Consider the following 18,401-nt stretch of genomic DNA (forward strand, 5'->3'; position numbering starts at 1 on the left):
TTATAATATTATATTAATAAAAATGATCAAATTGCATCATATTTTAAAAAATATAAATTCAATTGAAACCAATTAAAATTTGATGAATTAAGATTTTTAAATAAACATAAAACCGAAAGTTTAATTATGAATGAGAATTTTTATTAATTTGAAAGGTGATTAAAAAGTATATACTTAAGAAAAAAAATTCCTGTTTATTCTTATTCTTGAATAGGTATTTTTGAGGAAATATTTTAGAATTATAAATTGCTGGATACACGGGCATGCTCTTCTGTTCTCTTATCATCGTGGTTATTTCTGTAATCAAATATTTGTTACTGTTTATTTTCTTTATCTCTCCTTCATTTTAAAGAACAACTCACACAATATTCTCAAGAAATTAAGATTACGAATAATAACCCTTAAAAAATCAATAAAATTTACTTAAAATTGAATACTAGAGTATTAAAACAGATTTATTTTATCTCGGTTCATCGTTGACCTATCATTACGTCGTGGTTAAAAATATTGACCGGCTTGTATAAAAAGACGAGTCAATAAGACAATTTATAATTTTTTATTTTATATTTTTAAAATTCATTATATATATATTAAAAATATATTTATTCATCAAATATTTTTTTTAAGTTTTTAATTAATTAATTACTTTTTATATCTTAAATTATTTGTTAACAATTAAAATTAAAATTATTAATTGATAGTATTAAAAAAACACCAACAACTAACAATTTTATTTTCATCTTATTAAATTAGTGGAATAGAAAGTTAAGAAAAACTTATTAATACGCATACATTTTAAACTAGAAAACAAAATTCTACATCCAATAAATCATCCAAAGAATGGACTTTTACTTAAATTACGAGTAAAAGTTTTTAGTGTTGTAATGTTTGTGGTGTGTTAGGCCCAAAACTTTTTGAGAAAGGTACATATGAAATTGGGTTTGTACTGGAGAAAGGAAGGGACTAGGGTTATCGGAGCGACACGTCGGAGAAAAGACGTGGCGGTGAGTGGGATGCACCTCTGCTAGCATGACTCTGGCGTACACGTGCGAAGCATTCCTGAACCATTGTCGTGTCTTGTGTGTTCCTGAACGTTGCGTTGTATTGTGTTGTCATATATCATCGTGAGTTTGGGTTTTTGTGTGTCTCTCCACCCCTGCCTGATTCCCTATTCGATCGAATTAGGGGTTTTCTTCTCATTAATTTTTCTGCACGTTCAAATCCAATCCAATGTCTCTCCCTGATTCTCCCGTGCCCGATGATATCGAGACCGATCCATCCGAAGAAGAGGAAGAAGTCGAAGAGGAAACAGAGGAGGAGGAAGCTGAAGAAGTGGAAGAGGAGGAGATTGAGGAAGAAGTAGAAGAGGAAGATTTTGAAGAAGAGGTAGAGGAGGAAGAGGTTGAGGAAGTAGATGAGGAAGAAGTGGATGGGGAAGAGGTCGAGGAAGTAGATGAGGAAGAAGTGGATGAGGAAGAGGTCGAGGAAGTAGAGGAGGAAGAGGAAGTGGAAGAGATGGAGTTAGAAGAAGAGGAAGACGAAGAGGGAGATGGAGAACAAGAAGTAGAGGAAGTGGAGGTAGAGGAAGAAGAGACAGAGGGAGAAGAAGAAGAAGTAGAAGTTGAGGTAGAAGAAGAGGAAGAGGGAGAACACGAAGTAGAAGAAGGGGAGGGAGAAGTCCAAGAGGATGAAGGAGAACAAGAGAAACAAGAACAAGAAGCACTGGAGGATAATAAAGAAGACCAACAACAGAAACAAAGAGAAGCAGTGGAGGAGAAGAAGGAAGAGCAACCACAACAACTAGAAGAAACAGCGGAGGAGAAGAAAGAAGAGCAACGACAGCAACAAGAAGAAGCAGTGGAGGAGAAGAAGAAAGAGCAAGAACAACAACAAGAAAAAGCTATGGAGGAGAAGAAGAATGAACAACATTTGCAACAAGAAGCAATGAAAGAGAAGGAGGGACAGCAAAAAGAAGAAACAGTGGGGGAGGATAGATTGGCGGTGAAAGGTTCTCCACCCGATGCTGATAAGGGTCGGCAAGGTTTTTCAATTCATAAATTAGTCGTCATTGTCATTCTTATTTTTATCCGCTACACAAATGAATTACACGCTTATTTTTTCCCTAATAATAGTTCTATAACTTCGTTTGATGCTGTGTTGCTCTTTGCTCTCCGTGGTACCGTCTCACATGTTGCATTGAGTTTATGTGGTTTTTGACTTTTTGTGTGTTTACATATCAAATTCCATATTCATGTTTCTCTTTTACTTTGTCATTCCATTCTTATTGAACTGTTTGTTTGGGGATGGGGAGAGGAGGCAATGGCGGGACTAGGGAGGAAGGATATGCTGCTAGGATAAAAACCCAGTGATCGTGGATCGATTTTAGTGGCATGGTTATCTATAATTGTATATGACATGGTTATTAATCTATAATAGCGCATTGGAGCCGGCCCTAAAGACACTTTTAGCAGGATAGCAAGTGCTAGGATAGAAGCGCATTGCAGCCTACCTAAAACTTCTCTAATTGGATATCACGGAGGATGTTAGGATATGTGATGATAGGATAGATGGGTTTAGGAGTAAGCGTGTGGGGTGTCGGTTGAAAAGGGGAAGTGGGTCAGAGTCGCTATAAATAGAGCTACTGTAATGCTAGAGGGGATCATCGAATATACTGTGTAAAGCCACACATTAAGTTTGTAGAGAGGAGTTATGTCCTCAGCCAGGGAGGTTATGCTCCCAACTCATTTCTTGTAAAAAGAATTTCTTTCACAGTGAATAATAGACAAACCCCATTCTTTCTCTACTGTTTTTATCTTTTGAGTGCGTTCTTGTTAGGTTTCCAACCCAGGAACCTAATATAGAGTATGACTGCGATTCTGAAATTTTGTATGTAGAATAGAGACATAAATTCTTAAAACTTGGAAGAATTGCTAAATTTCAGAACATAGGTGGGTGCCACTGCAAAAACCGCCGAATGTGGGTGGGTGTTGGTGATATTGTGGGTATCACATAGAAGTGTGGTATTAGAATGCTTGACCTGCCAATTAATTTGAACTCATTATTGGAATTGTACCCATAATTAGAATGCTTGACCTGCCATTCAATAACTGCTCCATGAAATGTCCAATTTGGCCAAACATCAGAGATCTGTTATGGTTACTCTTCTATTAATCTTGCTGAGCTAATGGCTGGGACTTTCTAGCTATATTGAGTGTGATGCTTCTAAGAATCCCCTCACTCAAGCTACTCATGAACTAACCCAATGCTTGTTCTTCAGAAATTCCTGGTGTTGTGCTAGCAACATCTCAAACTCTCTTAACATAATCTTCAAGCCAACAACGTTTTGGTGCAAGGTGCTCTCATAATGGGTTTGCAACACACCACTTCAGGAAAATCTTTTCAACCACTCAGTTTTCAGGTTTTCTATGTCACTAATTTGGGCACACTCTTCCTCAAGTTTTTGAACCAGTGCACTACTGCTCCGTCAATACACAAAATTTAGTGACACTTTTAATTCTGGTTTGGTATATGTGATTTTAAAGAATTTCTCAGCCATACCCAATCATCCAATGGGATAATTCTTGTTAAGAAGTGGACTTTAAGTCTAATTCAACTCCACAAAATCGATTTCTAAGTTGATTTTTGCACCCACATATATATTCTAAATTAATCTTATTTCTAGTCGATATGAGACTTTCAACACATCTTCCTCACGTTGAGATATTTACATATTATGCTTGAGACTAGACATTAATGGGTGGTCCGATAGTGGATGGAACAATATGTCCAACAAACAACAAATCTCACTAGGATAGACTCTTCAAAATGACTCTGATTCCATGTTAAGAAGTTGACTTTAAGTCTAACTCAACTCCATAAAACTGGTTTGTAAGATGAAATTTGCACCCATTTATATACTCTAAATTAGTCTTATCTCTAGTCGATGTGCGACTTCTATAAATTCCCATCAAAATTAGTCCGTTTCACTAAATAGGAACCCCAAAATAACTAAGGTCTATGCATGAGAAAGAAAGAAAGAATGTCAATGCACGGATCATTTTCAAGAGAGATGTAGTAACTACCTGCGGAGTTGGCATTGGGTAGAATCAGAGAGTAGATTCTGTTGTAACAGGTTTATCACCTTTTTAGAGGAGAGCACAGGGTAGACAGGGCTGGGATTTTCTGGAGAAAAATCTGCAGTCTTAAATTGTCCAGAATATTTCCTTATTTCTTTTTCTTTATGCCTCATATTCTTGATTACTTTTTATCTTCGATTCTAAAATTGGGCCAAGTTATGGAGTGTGAATAGTCCTAGGATTTTTGGGAGTCTGGGCACTCTTGAATCGCTCAGTATATTTTGTTTCCTTTCTTTTCCTCTATGCATTTTTTGATTTAACTTTTTATCTTCCATTCTAGATTTGAGCCTACATATGGAGTCTAAGGAACAAGACAAAAACTTGGGGCCAAATTATTCTGTGGTTGAAAACCCTGAAGTAATTCCACCATCTAGTGTGCATTGCATCGAAGAGACTGATGCGATGCTCAAAATATCTGTTCCTTCACGTGAGATACTGACATTGAAAAAGGAAGAGCTTCATCTGAAATATGACATTTCAAGTCATTCGAAATCAAGAGAAAATCTGACTAATGTTGAAAATTGTAGAAGTCAAGGACTAGAAGTTGATGTTGAAAATGCTGGATCCCTTCTGCAGAAGGAAATACAGGGTGGATACAGTGAGTTAGGTTCCAATAGCAAGCCTAATTTATGTGATGATAATGATATTGATTCCAGGGGCAGGGCCACCAAGTCATCTAGTGATACTGGACAAGATATGGTCATTTGCCTGCTTCCAAAAAATTGTATTGTTGAGGATGCTAGTGGTGGTCAGAATTCTAGGAACAATATCAAGCAGTTAGAGAGGGAGGAGTCAAGGGATGATATGAAGCAAACACTGTCAAGGTCTGGTCATTTTAGTTCAGTATGCTCTTTTACATTGTAATATTACCAAACTTCAATTCATACAGGATGATGTCTCTTCTGAAAGTAGTTTTCTGCCTTTTGCCAGTGTGTTTAAATTGGTTCACATGCCAACCATTAGGTTTTACTGATAACTCCTCCTAATAGCAGGACTAGAAGTATGTCTCCCAGTGCTGAGATTAAAATCACAAACAAACGACCAAAAATTATATGTGATTTTTTTGCTAAAGGATGGTGTATCAGAGGTAGTTCCTGTAGCTTTCTTCATATAAAAGATACTGTGGATAAGACAGATCAGGAGGCTGAAGCTGACTTAGTTACTGCTCATCAGAAGAGAAAATTGAAAGTGGAAGAAGGTATATCATATAACTCTTTTGGTCAAGTTATTTAGGAAATTTGTTCTGTAATCATATTTCTAACGAAGGTATTGTACTGGAACAGGTGTTAGGGACAATGTTCAGAGAATGAGGATGGTTAGCACTCTAGATTCATTTAATACTTAACTTAGCATATCTTTGCATTCTTCTGAATTTCCTTTAAATATGAGACGCAGAATGAGCAAGAACAAACTCCTAGTTGGCATCCATCTCAAGAAAAACAGAACTTTACGCCGAGGGACAACTTGTTTCCAGAGAATAGATTTGCATTTAGTTCAACAAGCAATTATTTCAACCCAAATCAGGATGGAATGACTACTCTTCGGAACCAACATATATACAAAGGATACGCTTCCACTCTTTTGAACCATTCACCAAATTCAAGCCTGGTTACTCAATTTCCATCTTCAAGTATGTCACTCTCTCACCGGATTTCTTCTCAATCAGCATGTTCATTGCCTTTTAGTTCATCTTTGGGGGCTGGTAATCTGAACTCCCAAAAGCTTTTGAGCACTGATAAAGAATATCTCACATCTAAGTCCACTTTCTCTGGTTCAGGGCGGGAGGATTTTCGTCTAGTTAGTTCTTCCAGCGTTCCATCTTATCCCACTGGATATAAATCAAAAATCTGTTCTTATGATTGGGAACCTTCTGTGCCCTTCCGGCCATCCTTTTTTATCACTCCCATGAATGTATCATCTCCTGGAGATCTTTATGACCCTCTTCGAGATAGCATTGAGATACCTAATATAGGGGATGGGTCTTTGAAGGCTTCCCTTTTAATTCAAGGATCTAACGTACTGGCTTCATCACAGGCTCCGATATATGGTGATTCTGCTGTGATTGGGAAATACACGTCCAGTGTTAATGATGACAAAAGTTCTGTATCTTCACATAATAAACTTTATGAAAATGAGCCAAACAAAAACTCTGTTCCTCATGAAAAAAATACTGAAACAGAGATAACGTCAGGAACTTATGTAAACTATCAAAATGGTAAAATTGGCACGGGACAAAATACCTTAGGTGTTGCAGATAGTACAATAAAGGAGAGAGAAATGACTGAGCATGATGCTAGACGACATGGTGAAGGATCAGGGCACAAAACAAAGAGAGGAGACAGGGATAAGAAAAATCATGAAATAGATGTTGACTTTCAGATGGATGGCAGCATGCAGAAGGAACCAAAGGCACTAAAAATGTTACGTGCAGCTCTTGTTGATCATGTAAAAGAGTTATTAAAACCAGTTTGGCATGAGGGTCGTCTTAGCAAGGATGCACATATTATGATAGTCAGAAAATCAGTTGACAAGGTTGTTAGCACCATAGAGCCCCATCAGATTCCTACCATAGATACTGCCAAGCAATATGTTTCTTCAAGTCGGGCAAAAATTGCAAAGCTGGTCAATGTAAAGCCTCTTTTCTTTTCTTGCAGTTATAGTGATTTTCCAATATGTATGTACATGGATATTGTTGTTTCATTGTGATGTTCTTCATTTAATAGAAATATCTTTGATTTGCAGGGATATGTCAACAAATATGGCAAATCTTGATATGCAAGCCAAAACAGTTTTTTGTACAGTTCCTGATCAATTGCCTGGTCGTAGTTCATGAAAAGTTCTGTCTGAGGCTCTCTTTTTCATAAAGAAGGTTGATTTGGAATGTTTTGGTTTTGAATTTTCTTCAAAATATTTATGCATCTTTTTATCCGTGCCTTCTCTTGTTTGTTCCATTCTAGAGTAAACTTGCATGAATTGCATGGTTTATGAGGATATCTTATTTTCCTTAATTTACATGATTACATTTAATTGTTTAATAGCAGTTGGTCTAATTTTCAAGCATTTCAAGATCTTCAGCAGCAACTTGGAAAGACTGATGGGATGCTTTATTTTTTTTTTATCGTTTTCATGTGTCTGAAATCTGGAAATTATTGTAAATGTATTGATGTCCAGTACTTTATAGTTCAGTGCTTTAAATCCTAGGTGGCGGTGGGTATTGGCCGGCTCCAAAAAAGCTATAGTATGATTACTCACGCGTGTACTACCAAATATCTTTTCTTCATTATAGTTAGAATACACATGCGTGTACTGGGTATACAATTACAAACAATCCTTTGAATATGTTTTCAAAGTGGTACCATCTTCCGTGACCTATTTTGTGAATGGTTTGTTGACTTTTTTCTCTATAAGCATTTGCAGTGACATTGTCACCCCAACTTTTTGTCTTGGGTAAACAACCACTGCTACATTTTTTCTATATGGTAGTTGTCGTGCTCTTTGAGAATATTTTCTCTTTGGTAGTCTTCAAGCTCTGAAAGTACATTTGCTCTCCAATAGTCATCACGCTCTCCGAGCATTATTTTCTCTTCAACAAAAGTTATGTCCTTAAGCATTTTGCTCTTTGGTAGTATTCCAAAACCTATGACCCAGCCTCACAATCAAGCTTCCCCTTCTTTGTAACCACTATGTTGCTTGACTCATGGCCTACTGCCACCATGTGCTCCCAATTTCTTTACGTGTCACACATTTACACCAAATTGTTGCTTGGAACTTAGCTAGTTCCTAGAGATTACATCTTCACAAACGCACATCAAATTGATGTGTGAAACTGTGTCATTGTTTTGTTATCTCTAGCAACCAACTAACTAAAATGTTCATGAAGTCTCAAGGAGTGTTGTGTTAACGACATTTATGAAAAGCTTGAGGAAGAGTGTTAAAGATATGATTTGATTACATCAAATTGGGAAATATCTTAGCAAATATTTCCCTTTATTAGTTATTGATTTTGTTCCTTGCTATTGTATCTCTTCTTCATTATATATAAGAGTTAATGTATGTACAAGTATAAACAATCTTTTGATATAGCAATTAAAGTTGGCAGTTTCAACCCAAGAAGACCTTTTGGCCTCTTTGTTGTTGAATAACTCACTTTGACTTTAGCAAGCATTTCTTTGGTTTTAGCAAGCATTTGAATAAAACCATTAATGCCTTGCATTGCTTTAGAATTAAGACCCATTCTTTGACTTTTGTACAAGAACTTGGGTTCAGAAAATAGATTGTTACATGTAATGGATAGTAGAGTTGAACTTCTCATCTTTTATCTATGATTGCAAGAGTTCAAATAATTTCTTCTCGATCTTCATGTTCCTAGAAACATCACTATTCTTCACAAGCATTAATCTTTCTTAAGAAGGACACTTTAAGCCTAACTCAATTGACTTGTAAGGTGAAGTTTGTGTGTACTTATATATTGTAAATTCGCTTTATCTTTAGTCCATGTGTGACACATACATCTCAAGCATGAGACTAGACATATGAGTGGTTCGATAGCAGCATGATAGCAGGTGACTTGTAGGAATGACATCAGGTTGGGTCAGGCACGAATAGTGCCTATTCACTACCTGACCCACAACAAAAAAATCAACTCGTTACCCGTCCCGTTACCCGTCAAATACCGTTTTAAAAAAACCCATGAGTATTTTAAAACTTGCTGATATCCTTGAACACCCATGGATATTTAAAATAAGATATTTTATAAATTTTTAAAATAAAATATAAATAAAATTACAAAAAAATATAAAATATATATTAAAATTTAATTTTAATTAAATATAACCTAATAAAATATAAATTAGTTTTAATGTTAATTAAATTTAACTTAATAAAATATAAGTTAAATTTTAATTTTAAGTTTTTGTGGGTAATGGATACTCGCAATACGAGTAGTATGATACTCGCACCATGAGTATTTTTGCCATCCCTAGTGACTTGATAGGTTCTACAAACAATAAATCTTGTTAGGACAAACTTTGGAAGACTTTAATACCATTTTAAGAAGTAAACTTTAAGCTTAACTCAATTTTATAAGACTAACTTGTGAGGTGGGTTTACACTCATTTATATACTATAAATTCATCCCATTTGTACCCTAGAATCTTTATATTATATAGTTCTTGCTCTAACTTCCTTGAGACAAACATCATTTATGCTTTGCTTCTCTATTTTCCACATTTTGATGATTGTCTTTGGGTTCTTGATGAAAAGTAGTCCATGGGGGGACCTTGATATTGTTGGCGTTCCCTACATCAGGTAAAGAGGCTTCAAAGGGTGATATGTAAAGGTGTTTTCTTAATTTGGATATTCATAATTTCCTATAATTAAAAGGGTGATGTAAAATTGATTTATGCACCAACCAAAGGAAGCACATCTACAGGCTGTCTTCAGAATTATTCAGTACTTAAAAGGCACTCCAGGGAAAGGGATATTGTTCAAGAGAAACAAGAGTCTAAGTATCGAATCATATATGGATGCAGACTATGCTGGGTCAATTGTGCACAATAGATCAACCATGGGATACTGCACATTACTTGGTGGAAATTTAGTGAGTTGGAAAAGCAAGAAATAGAATGTAGTGGGTAGATCAAGTTCCGAAGCATAATTTAGAGCCATGGTCCAAGGAATATGTGAACTTCTATGGTTAAAGATTATATTAGATGATTTGATGATAAGATGGTAAAAACTTACGAAGCTATAATGTGACAGTAAATCTACCATTAGTATAGCTCAACATGCAGATATTCTTACTAAAGGTCTAAATAGTATCACATTTGAAGGAATAGTATCCAAGTTGGGAATAAAAAACATTTATTTACCAGCTTGAGGGGAAGTGTCAAGAAGCATGCTGTGAATTTAGGCTTTATTTAGGAAAATTTATATTTATCTATTATTTTGTTTGTTTTGTTAAATTCGATTTTGAATTTAATATCAGGAGATTGTAACAAGATTAAAATCCCATAATTATAGGGATTTATTCTCTCTAGGATTGTTTAGTGTTTTATTTTTTAATTTATGTTTTTATCACAGAACGCATGCATAAATATAGGTCAGCTGACCTAATAATTGTGAGTGAGAAATAAAGAAATTCTTCTCTTCTAAATTTAACATGGTATTAGAGTCATTGTTAGAGTTTACCTAATGAGATTTATTGTTTGTTGGACATATTATTCCACTCGCTATCAGATTTCTATCGGACTATCCATTAATGTCTAGTCTCACATTCGAATATATATACCTCGGCGTGAGTGGGTATGTTGGAACTCCCACATTAATTAGAAATAAGGTCAATTAATAGTATATAAGTGGATGCAAATCTCACTTTACAAACTGGTTTTATAGGGTTGAGTTAGGCTTAAAGTCCACTTCTTAACATAAATCCTTTGTTTCAAACCCCAGCGTGTGTCTTGAAGGCATGGAACTGAAACCAAATATCAAAAAAATGTCATCTATGTTGGGATGTTTTTAAAATTTTTGTACAGCTGATCAGATTGACTGTGCCTTGAAGCAAAGTTGGACACTAGGGGGTCCCTGGTGTCATGATTTATTTATGCAATGAGTTTTTCATAGGAATGACAGGGACATTTGTTAAACTAACAATATGAAGAGGAATTGGATTTGGAGACATCTGACATGCCATGTTGCGACTGGGGAAAGCCAATTGGACTCAACAAATATGGGGAGATTGAGAGGCGTGGATGGGTAGGTGTTGCTAGAAAATAGGCTCACATGTAGGCTCACATGTAGATGGTAGATTTATAGAGTTTAAGAAAATGAAAGTTGTATTCAACTGTAAGTGTACAAGATACAAACACTTTCAATCCTATTTCTATTGTCATGACTAAGTCAGTTAAAATCAATGTTTCCAAACTTGAGGGGATGTCATAGCTTAAGAATAAAAAACGATCAACACTCAACAAGGTTCTTCCTAGCATGCAGAATTGCATGTACAGAAAAAAACAAAACTAATTAGTTGGCCCAAAGAGAACAATACCTAACAACAAAACAAATTAAGAACAGAAAATAATAGTCCCAAACTGAACAACACCCAAACAAGCCATGATACAAAAACAACTTCAATGTAACAAGCAGCTGCCTTACAACACATACCAAACAACACCAAGCAAAGAACAATAACCAATTTCTGTGAGTGTAATACTCCTTTTGAAATGTATTGGGTCTGTCAGTGTTGTTATTTTAGTTATACAATTGTTATTTCTCTTACAGCAGTGGTTTCTCTTAGACTGTTGATTATTGTAACTGTTCTGTTGGACAGTTACAACTAACTTGTAACTGAGTTCTGCATGTATTGTGCTGTTAACAGAGTCTCATTCATTTTGAATCTTTTACCCTTTTTATAATAATAAATCAGTGTATGAGTTTTCTATTAATTTCCAAACATGTGCCAGGCAAAGAACACTGCAAGCCGGGAAGATCTATGAAATCTGACTGCAAGCAACGTAATAGAGAATGTGTCTGTTGACAACATTCAGTGATAGCTATGTCTTGGGATATCAATACCAAGAGCAGACTGCAAAGAGTAAGTGTCTTAATTCGTTGCAGTGGAGAGGAAGAAACCAGTGTTTTTTGGACACTTCGCTAGGATTTTAATATGTTTTGAAAATTTGTTGATCTACCAAAAGTTGCAATCAGCCTACTATGATCCAGCATGTGAGTTAGCACATTGTCCCCCCTCCCTCTCTCAATAGAAATTTGTTGGATGGATATTGTTTATGACTGTTTTACAGTGATTGCTATAACTGACAAGGATAAATACTAATGCATTTTGTATATTCGGATAAACTAAACAGAAAACCAAAGAATTTTATTATTGCTGAAAGCAATGAATTGTACATATTTGTAGAAGAGGCTCTGAATAGACTCTTTGCGAAGTAAACACTGTATAGTGCTGACTCAATACTAAAAGAGTTTGTAACTTCTAGAAAGATCACCAATTACATGCTCTACAGTAATACTGTAAGCTTTACAGGCTTGGACTATTAACAGATACAAAGACAGGGCATTCCGTTAGAAGCTTCTCCCTACCCAAGCTCAAGGTGGTGAGAAACTACCAGTGGAGACATATTGACCTTGGACTGCTTAAATGGGATTAGATAAGAGATTAGAACCTTGCTTGGACCTTGTAGCAAAAGGTCCTTAGCGTTGTAATATAAATGCTTTAGCTTCGATCACGTTTGTCTTAGATAGTAGGTCCTTAATACACATGGTTTGAGTAATTATGAGAGCCACCAAAACATAATCCAGAGCTCCAAGCTGCTTAAGAGAGAAAGCGGAATGAAGCTAAGTGATAAGATGTTGAACCAAGGTAAAAGAGGCTGCTAGTTATAAATTTTGTCATCAATGCACACCAAAAGATAGCAGGGGAAAAGTGTTGGCTGTAAATGAATAGTGAAATGATTGCATTAGCTGTCGTTGGAAACCAAATTTAATAGATGTGGTTTCCAGGCACTAAAACCAAGTTCAAGGAGCTTGGTTGAGCCTGTTAAATATAGTGAAAACTATGTATGAAATTAATCTCTTTTGTATTGAATATACACATAAGGTACTATATTTATAATAGAAGAAATATGAATTAAGTCCAAAATATAAATAAGGAATAATAACAAATTAAATAAAGATAAAAGATAAAGCTAAGATATCTATCTAAGATATCCAATACTCTCCCTCAAGTTGGTGCATACAAATTGTATGTATCAAATTTGTTACTAATATAATCACTAAAGACTTAGTGAAAATATCCACATCTGTACTCAAATGACATCAAATTGTTAATGATTTGTGAAGACAACATAGAAGACAAAATACCAACCCAGAAGACTTCTCTTGAGCAACAAATGTGGGAAGTTGCTTCATATAAATTTCTTCTTACAAATAGCCGTTAAGGAATGCATTGTTGACATCTAGTAGATAAAGAGGCCATTGTTGAAGAGCCACCATTACTATGAAGAAACTAACAAAAGTCATCTTTGTCATGGGAGAAAAAACATATATGGATAGGTCAAACACATCGATGACAGAAGAAAGATTAGAAGAGATAGCAACGAAAGAAGCCTTGGACGAACACGATAGAAAAAAACCCTAAAAATTCAAGACTCTCCAATCAGGGCTCCAAGCACAGATTTTGAAGGAGGAGAAAGAGGTGACCTCAGTGCTTTGAATCACTATTCGAAAGGAGATGGGATGCTTTGCCATGCTCGACGGAAAAAGGACCAAATCGACAACTTCGAGAGGCTTGTGAGTGTGTGTATGAGCTTCAATGAATGTGCTGTTGACGGCATGGTGGTTACTAGACCAAGACGATCAAAATCGTGTGGTTGCTAGTCGAAACTGTAACTCTGACAATAGTGATGGCGGAAGACGGTGGTGGTAGCTCCAGTAGAGGCGACGAAAAGTTTTTCCCAAAAGAACCTGACATTGGATACCATGTTGAATATAGTGAAAACTATATATGGAATTAGTCTTCCTTGTGTTGAATATACACATAGGATACTATATTTATAATAGAAAAAATATGGACTAATCTTAAAATACAAATAAGGAATAATAACAAACTAGCTAAAGATAAAGATAAGATATCTATGTAAGATATCTAATAATATAATATATTTAACAGAGCCCATAAATAGCATTATGCAATGTACTAGCCAAAGAGGTGTGAGGAGCTTATGTCTTATAAGCCTCTTCAAGAAAGCCATTAAAATCATTGATCACTTCAAATTGATGAAGCGATCACTTGGAAGTGACTATAAATAAAATAAATTGTGAACAGTAATATGCTTTATTACTGGAGAAAAGGTTTGATTAATGTCAATTACCTGCTGTTGATTGGAACCTTGGCTACTCCCTGCTGTTGAGACCATTTGTTTATAGAAACATAAGCATTTTCCTTTATCTTGAAAACCCATATTCAGCTAATAGGAACTCTTTTAGGAGGAAAAGGAATCGGCGTGCTTTAATAATCTATTACATTTACCAAGAGTTTGAGAAAATGGAAATAAAAATCTTATGTCCATATGCGAGCGATGTGACAAGTGATTATAAGATAAATTGTCTTAAATTAGTTTATTTTGTATCATTATAAAAAGGCATTTGAAGTTATTTGTAATAGTTATTTTATATTTGAATTGATCGGTTGTTGGGGATAAAATAGGAAAACAACTTCGCTAGAAAATAATCTGTTAGGTTTTAATCATAATAGTCTTGAGTATTTGAAAACAAAACCCATTAGAATCTTATTTTCACTAATGTTACCAAACAAGAGAGAGTAAAATTAAAAAAAGTTTATGGGAACAAAACCTCTAAATATAGTTCAATCCAAACATACTCCATAGTTATAGGATTCAATGTATGATAAAATTATATCGGTTATACGTGATGCTGCTAAAATTAAGTTTATACTTTATCAATCGAAATTCATACATGTGTACGTGTGGCACATGGGTATCTACACTGCCGCTCGGAACTTTTGCCAAATATCCAATAAAGTTTGTTGTTCATTATTAGACTGTTATCTCGTGCTACAGTAACTGAGTCTTTATTTTTCCTGTATTCAGTTTTTACATTTTACATAAACAATCAATCGTACTTTAGAATGAAATTTCATGGACTTAAGCATAAGCTGGTGAAGCTTGTATCAAAATGCATGCACACCTTATCTATGCATCTAAAATGTTTTACAAGCATAGAAATCTTAAGCATTTATTCTATTCCTAGCCATTCAAATGTGAATAGTGTAGTTGCTTAACCATTTTTTTGCTCGAGTGCCATCTGTTATCATTCTGACTTCTGAGTTTTATTGGTCATCTTCTACAATTCACCGTTCAAAACATGAGCATCCTTGCACCATTTCTGTAGTAATGCCTAACATGTAGATACTTAAACCTTCAAGGTAGCAGCATCTTAAATTTGTATTTGAGCATATTAATATCGTGAGTTGACAAAGTAAAAGAGTTGATGGTCAACCATGTAACAAATGGTTGAACAAGTGCATAGAAGTTGAATCTTTTATAGTTTTAATCAACCGAATAAAACAAAAAATGATAGATAGTATCCCTAGAGTACAGGTTTATAATGTTGATCATTTGGTGTTACTCACTAACCTTGAAATGAAGCACGTCACATGTATTCTCTTCAGACAAAATTTAGCTATAAAATGATAGATTTCTGATTATATTTTCTGGCCTTACATGAACGAAAACAGAATAAATAAACCTTGCGTCAGTAAATTGAGATTTTCTCTTGGAATAGTATGTGCTTTAACAGAACCTTACTTAACAAATCGACATTGTCGACATGGGGATAGAAGAGAATTCATTTTCTGGCCAAACCCTGTTCCGGCCTTTTCTTGTTTGTATTCTTTCTTGCATTGTTATGTTCATGATATGTCATATTGCTGCCTGTTTTACCGCATGACATCTTACTACTACTATGGGTTGCTTGTGACGAGCTTGAGGAACTGGGTGGATTTGTAATCAAAATCTGATTTATTTGGATGGCGAGTTCTTGTGGCCGAAGTTGACCAATGGAAATAAGCTTGTCAGCTGGAGTGATCTTGATTGAATGGCGGCAGAATTCAAGTTTGCTATATTGCTTGTAAATTCAAATTCGGGGTCATGCTTGCTGGCCACGTAGTGTCAGCCCGGTTAGGTGAAGGGGCTTTGGTTGATGGTCTTGAATAGAAGAAACAAGGCTACAAAAAGAGATCGAGTCCAATGAATATGGAATGCTATCATACGCAACATTGGAGGTGACCTTGTTTCCTTCCATTGATTTGTAACCTAGACGGCTATGTTGGTTGAAACCTTGTATATTTATGCAGAAACTCGCCAGTGGGACCTCACTTTAATTCAGTTGGAATGTGGTATGCCGGGTTGTTGATATTGTTATTGGCGTTGGGGATACGCCAATACGCATATATAATTTTAGGGGTAATTCCTGAGAAGTTAAACATGTTGGATCAAGAAAGAATGATAAATCATAATTGGTGAACGTAGATAACGTTACACAGGGGGCATGATCTGTACATTATCTTTTATCAACATTCTTTGATGCAAGAAGTTGCTAATTGAACTTAAGTTTGTGTATGAAGTTTGTCATCTTTAGTTCGAGGTTTGTAACATCTTCCAGTTGCCCCGTATAGATGGCAGGTGTTGGATACATTGAGGAGTCTGAATTGCCTATATTGGTGGATATTTCCGAGATATAGTGTGTTGATGTATAATCTTTCCGAATGCCATTAAGTGGCTAATCGGCGAGGATGGCAAGTATTAGACAAGTGATTTCTCTGCCGCTTTGTTCTGGAATCATGGTTAATACATTTCTCTGTTGTTTTCTAATCTGGTTAGTAGGTTACATTACCGACGTGTGACGGTTGGCATTGGACACTAGTCCAAGTCATTGAATTGATTTGGTCATTTTCATTTGGTAATAAGTAGAAGCACAAGTAAAACTGCGCGACCTTGGATTAGGAAAGAATCCAAGTTTTGCAATTATGCATGTCTTTAATAATCGGATAGATGTACACTGATGTTTTTAGAGGTTGAATGGTAAAGAGGTATAATGATGTCGGAGTATGGTAATGTTAACACAACTAACGGAGGAAAAGGTGAATTCAGATTACTTTATTGGGTTTTAACATGATAAAAATGAGTTTTCTATTTATTTGTATTTTATAATTTGTGGACTTGAAATATCAAAGCTTAGTCAACCCTCAATTTAAAATGTTTTTATTTTTCTTGTAAACTGTATTTGTAATAGAAGTATTTCCAGTATCCAAATAGGTCCTTTATGATGCCGAGGTGACTGAATATGCTATCCAAATAGTCTGTTTGTGTTATTCTAATTGGGTTCATTGTTCAAATATTTCTTTGTTGGAATAAAGTAGAAGTGTGCCTTATTCTTTCAGCATCTCCGTAAAGATTTTGGAACCTCAAACTCATTTCGAAATACACTTTGTTGAATGTATATTCACATTTCGGAAAAGTACATTCAAGAATAAATGAGAAATGCTCAATAATGTTATGAGAAAGACGAAGAAACATCATTGAACGTGTTGGTGATGACGTATAGCTTTAAAAAAAATAAAAAAAAATAAAAGGTGGTTTAAAGAAATATTTTTTTGGTTGTAATTTTAAATTATGTAACGCAAGTCAACCTAATCAGTTAGAGGCTTTATTTTGACGTATAAAACGTGTAAACATGGAAAATTAGCAGTGCCTTTTTTAATGTTTAGAGAATGGAGCAAAACAAACACTAAGATTGTGTTTTTGTCATATTCGCTGTCTCGTTAGCTTCACTGAGCCTATGCCTCAAAAATGAGCAAGTTGATGAATCTTCACCTTAAGGGATATTATCAAGTGTACAGAGTAAAAGATCATCTTCCAATATCTATTAATGAAATTGATGGCTTCCAGAGACTCAGTTTACATAATGTTTTTTGGTGAAGGAAACATCTCAATCGTAATTCTTATAGCCATGTGATAAAAAATTCTCTAAACTTGACTTATATTATGATGGTCTTAATGTGCTTCGAACATTTGTGAAGAACCAACTAATTATTTCCAAGACAAAAAAAAAAAAAGTGAAGAAAAATGACAATTATGTATTTTGTACTTCACAATTCACAGCATATTTTTAGATTATATAGTTGAAATTATGTATTTCAAATATATGGTCCAAAACTAATTTTTAAATTATACAATCAAAAATATTTTAAAATAAATTTATGCTAGGCTTTTGACATTTTAATTATGTTGACTTATCAATTATTTATCACGAAAATTTATGAAAATAAAAAAGGAAAAATAAAAGAATACAAAGATATTTTGAACTTCTTTTTCCATACTTATAGTACAAAATAAAAAGGTGAAGAAAAATATCAATTATGAATTTTGTGAGAGGCAAAAGATTTATATTTATTAGGATGTGTGTCTTGTATTAGACCATAAGATACAAATTTTATAATCGAAACTTTAATGTTCAAGCTCTCCATTTGTATTGCCTCTTCTTCTATTTTCAATAGTAAGTTAAAGTAAATCTTATCAGCCACTCATCCTATCTTGTTTCCTGACTTAAATTTTAAAACCAAAAATAAATAAATAAATTATAAATATCCCGCTTAAAATGTTACAGCATAAATTTATATGCTAATTTTAATTAGCCACGGCTTACAAATTAGTATATTTTTTCTTTTTC

General features: G+C 34.7%; 1 protein-coding gene and 1 pseudogene across 5 annotated transcripts; one reads left to right on the top strand and one right to left on the bottom strand.

The window, feature by feature from the left end:
* Positions 1 to 940: 940 nt before the first annotated feature.
* LOC106775763 (myb-like protein X) lies at positions 941 to 16,408 on the top strand. Of its 5 annotated transcripts, none has more exons than XM_022787320.1 (8): positions 941 to 2,041; positions 4,417 to 4,960; positions 5,129 to 5,334; positions 5,420 to 5,451; positions 5,532 to 6,764; positions 6,879 to 7,005; positions 11,597 to 15,954; positions 16,027 to 16,408. In XM_022787320.1, the coding sequence occupies exons 1-6, from the start codon at positions 1,231 to 1,233 to the stop codon at positions 6,906 to 6,908; spliced, it is 2,856 nt and encodes a 951-aa protein (XP_022643041.1). In that variant the 5' UTR covers positions 941 to 1,230; the 3' UTR covers positions 6,909 to 7,005; positions 11,597 to 15,954; positions 16,027 to 16,408. The 5 variants fall into 5 exon arrangements, with proteins under 5 accessions (XP_022643041.1, XP_022643042.1, XP_014518428.1 ...); XM_022787321.1 differs by having other exon boundaries at positions 11,597 to 11,858; positions 15,655 to 16,408; XM_014662942.2 differs by lacking the exon at positions 16,027 to 16,408 and having other exon boundaries at positions 5,532 to 5,766; positions 5,914 to 6,764; positions 11,597 to 12,031.
* LOC111242707 lies at positions 15,391 to 15,974 on the bottom strand (annotated as a pseudogene).
* Positions 16,409 to 18,401: the final 1,993 nt, after the last annotated feature.

The sequence above is a fragment of the Vigna radiata genome, chromosome 10 (assembly GCF_000741045.1).
Source record: "Vigna radiata var. radiata cultivar VC1973A chromosome 10, Vradiata_ver6, whole genome shotgun sequence".
Lineage (NCBI taxonomy): Eukaryota > Viridiplantae > Streptophyta > Magnoliopsida > Fabales > Fabaceae > Vigna > Vigna radiata.

Excerpts from the sequence above, each read along its gene's own strand:
- LOC106775763 (XM_022787320.1), top strand. The coding sequence starts at position 1,231 with ATGTCTCTCCCTGATTCTCCCGTGCCCGATGATATCGAGACCGATCCA. Across the intron at positions 4,961-5,128 it reads ATGAAGCAAACACTGTCAAG|GACTAGAAGTATGTCTCCCA; the intron begins GTCTGGTCATTT and ends TCCTAATAGCAG. Across the intron at positions 5,452-5,531 it reads ATGTTCAGAGAATGAGGATG|AATGAGCAAGAACAAACTCC; the intron begins GTTAGCACTCTA and ends TATGAGACGCAG.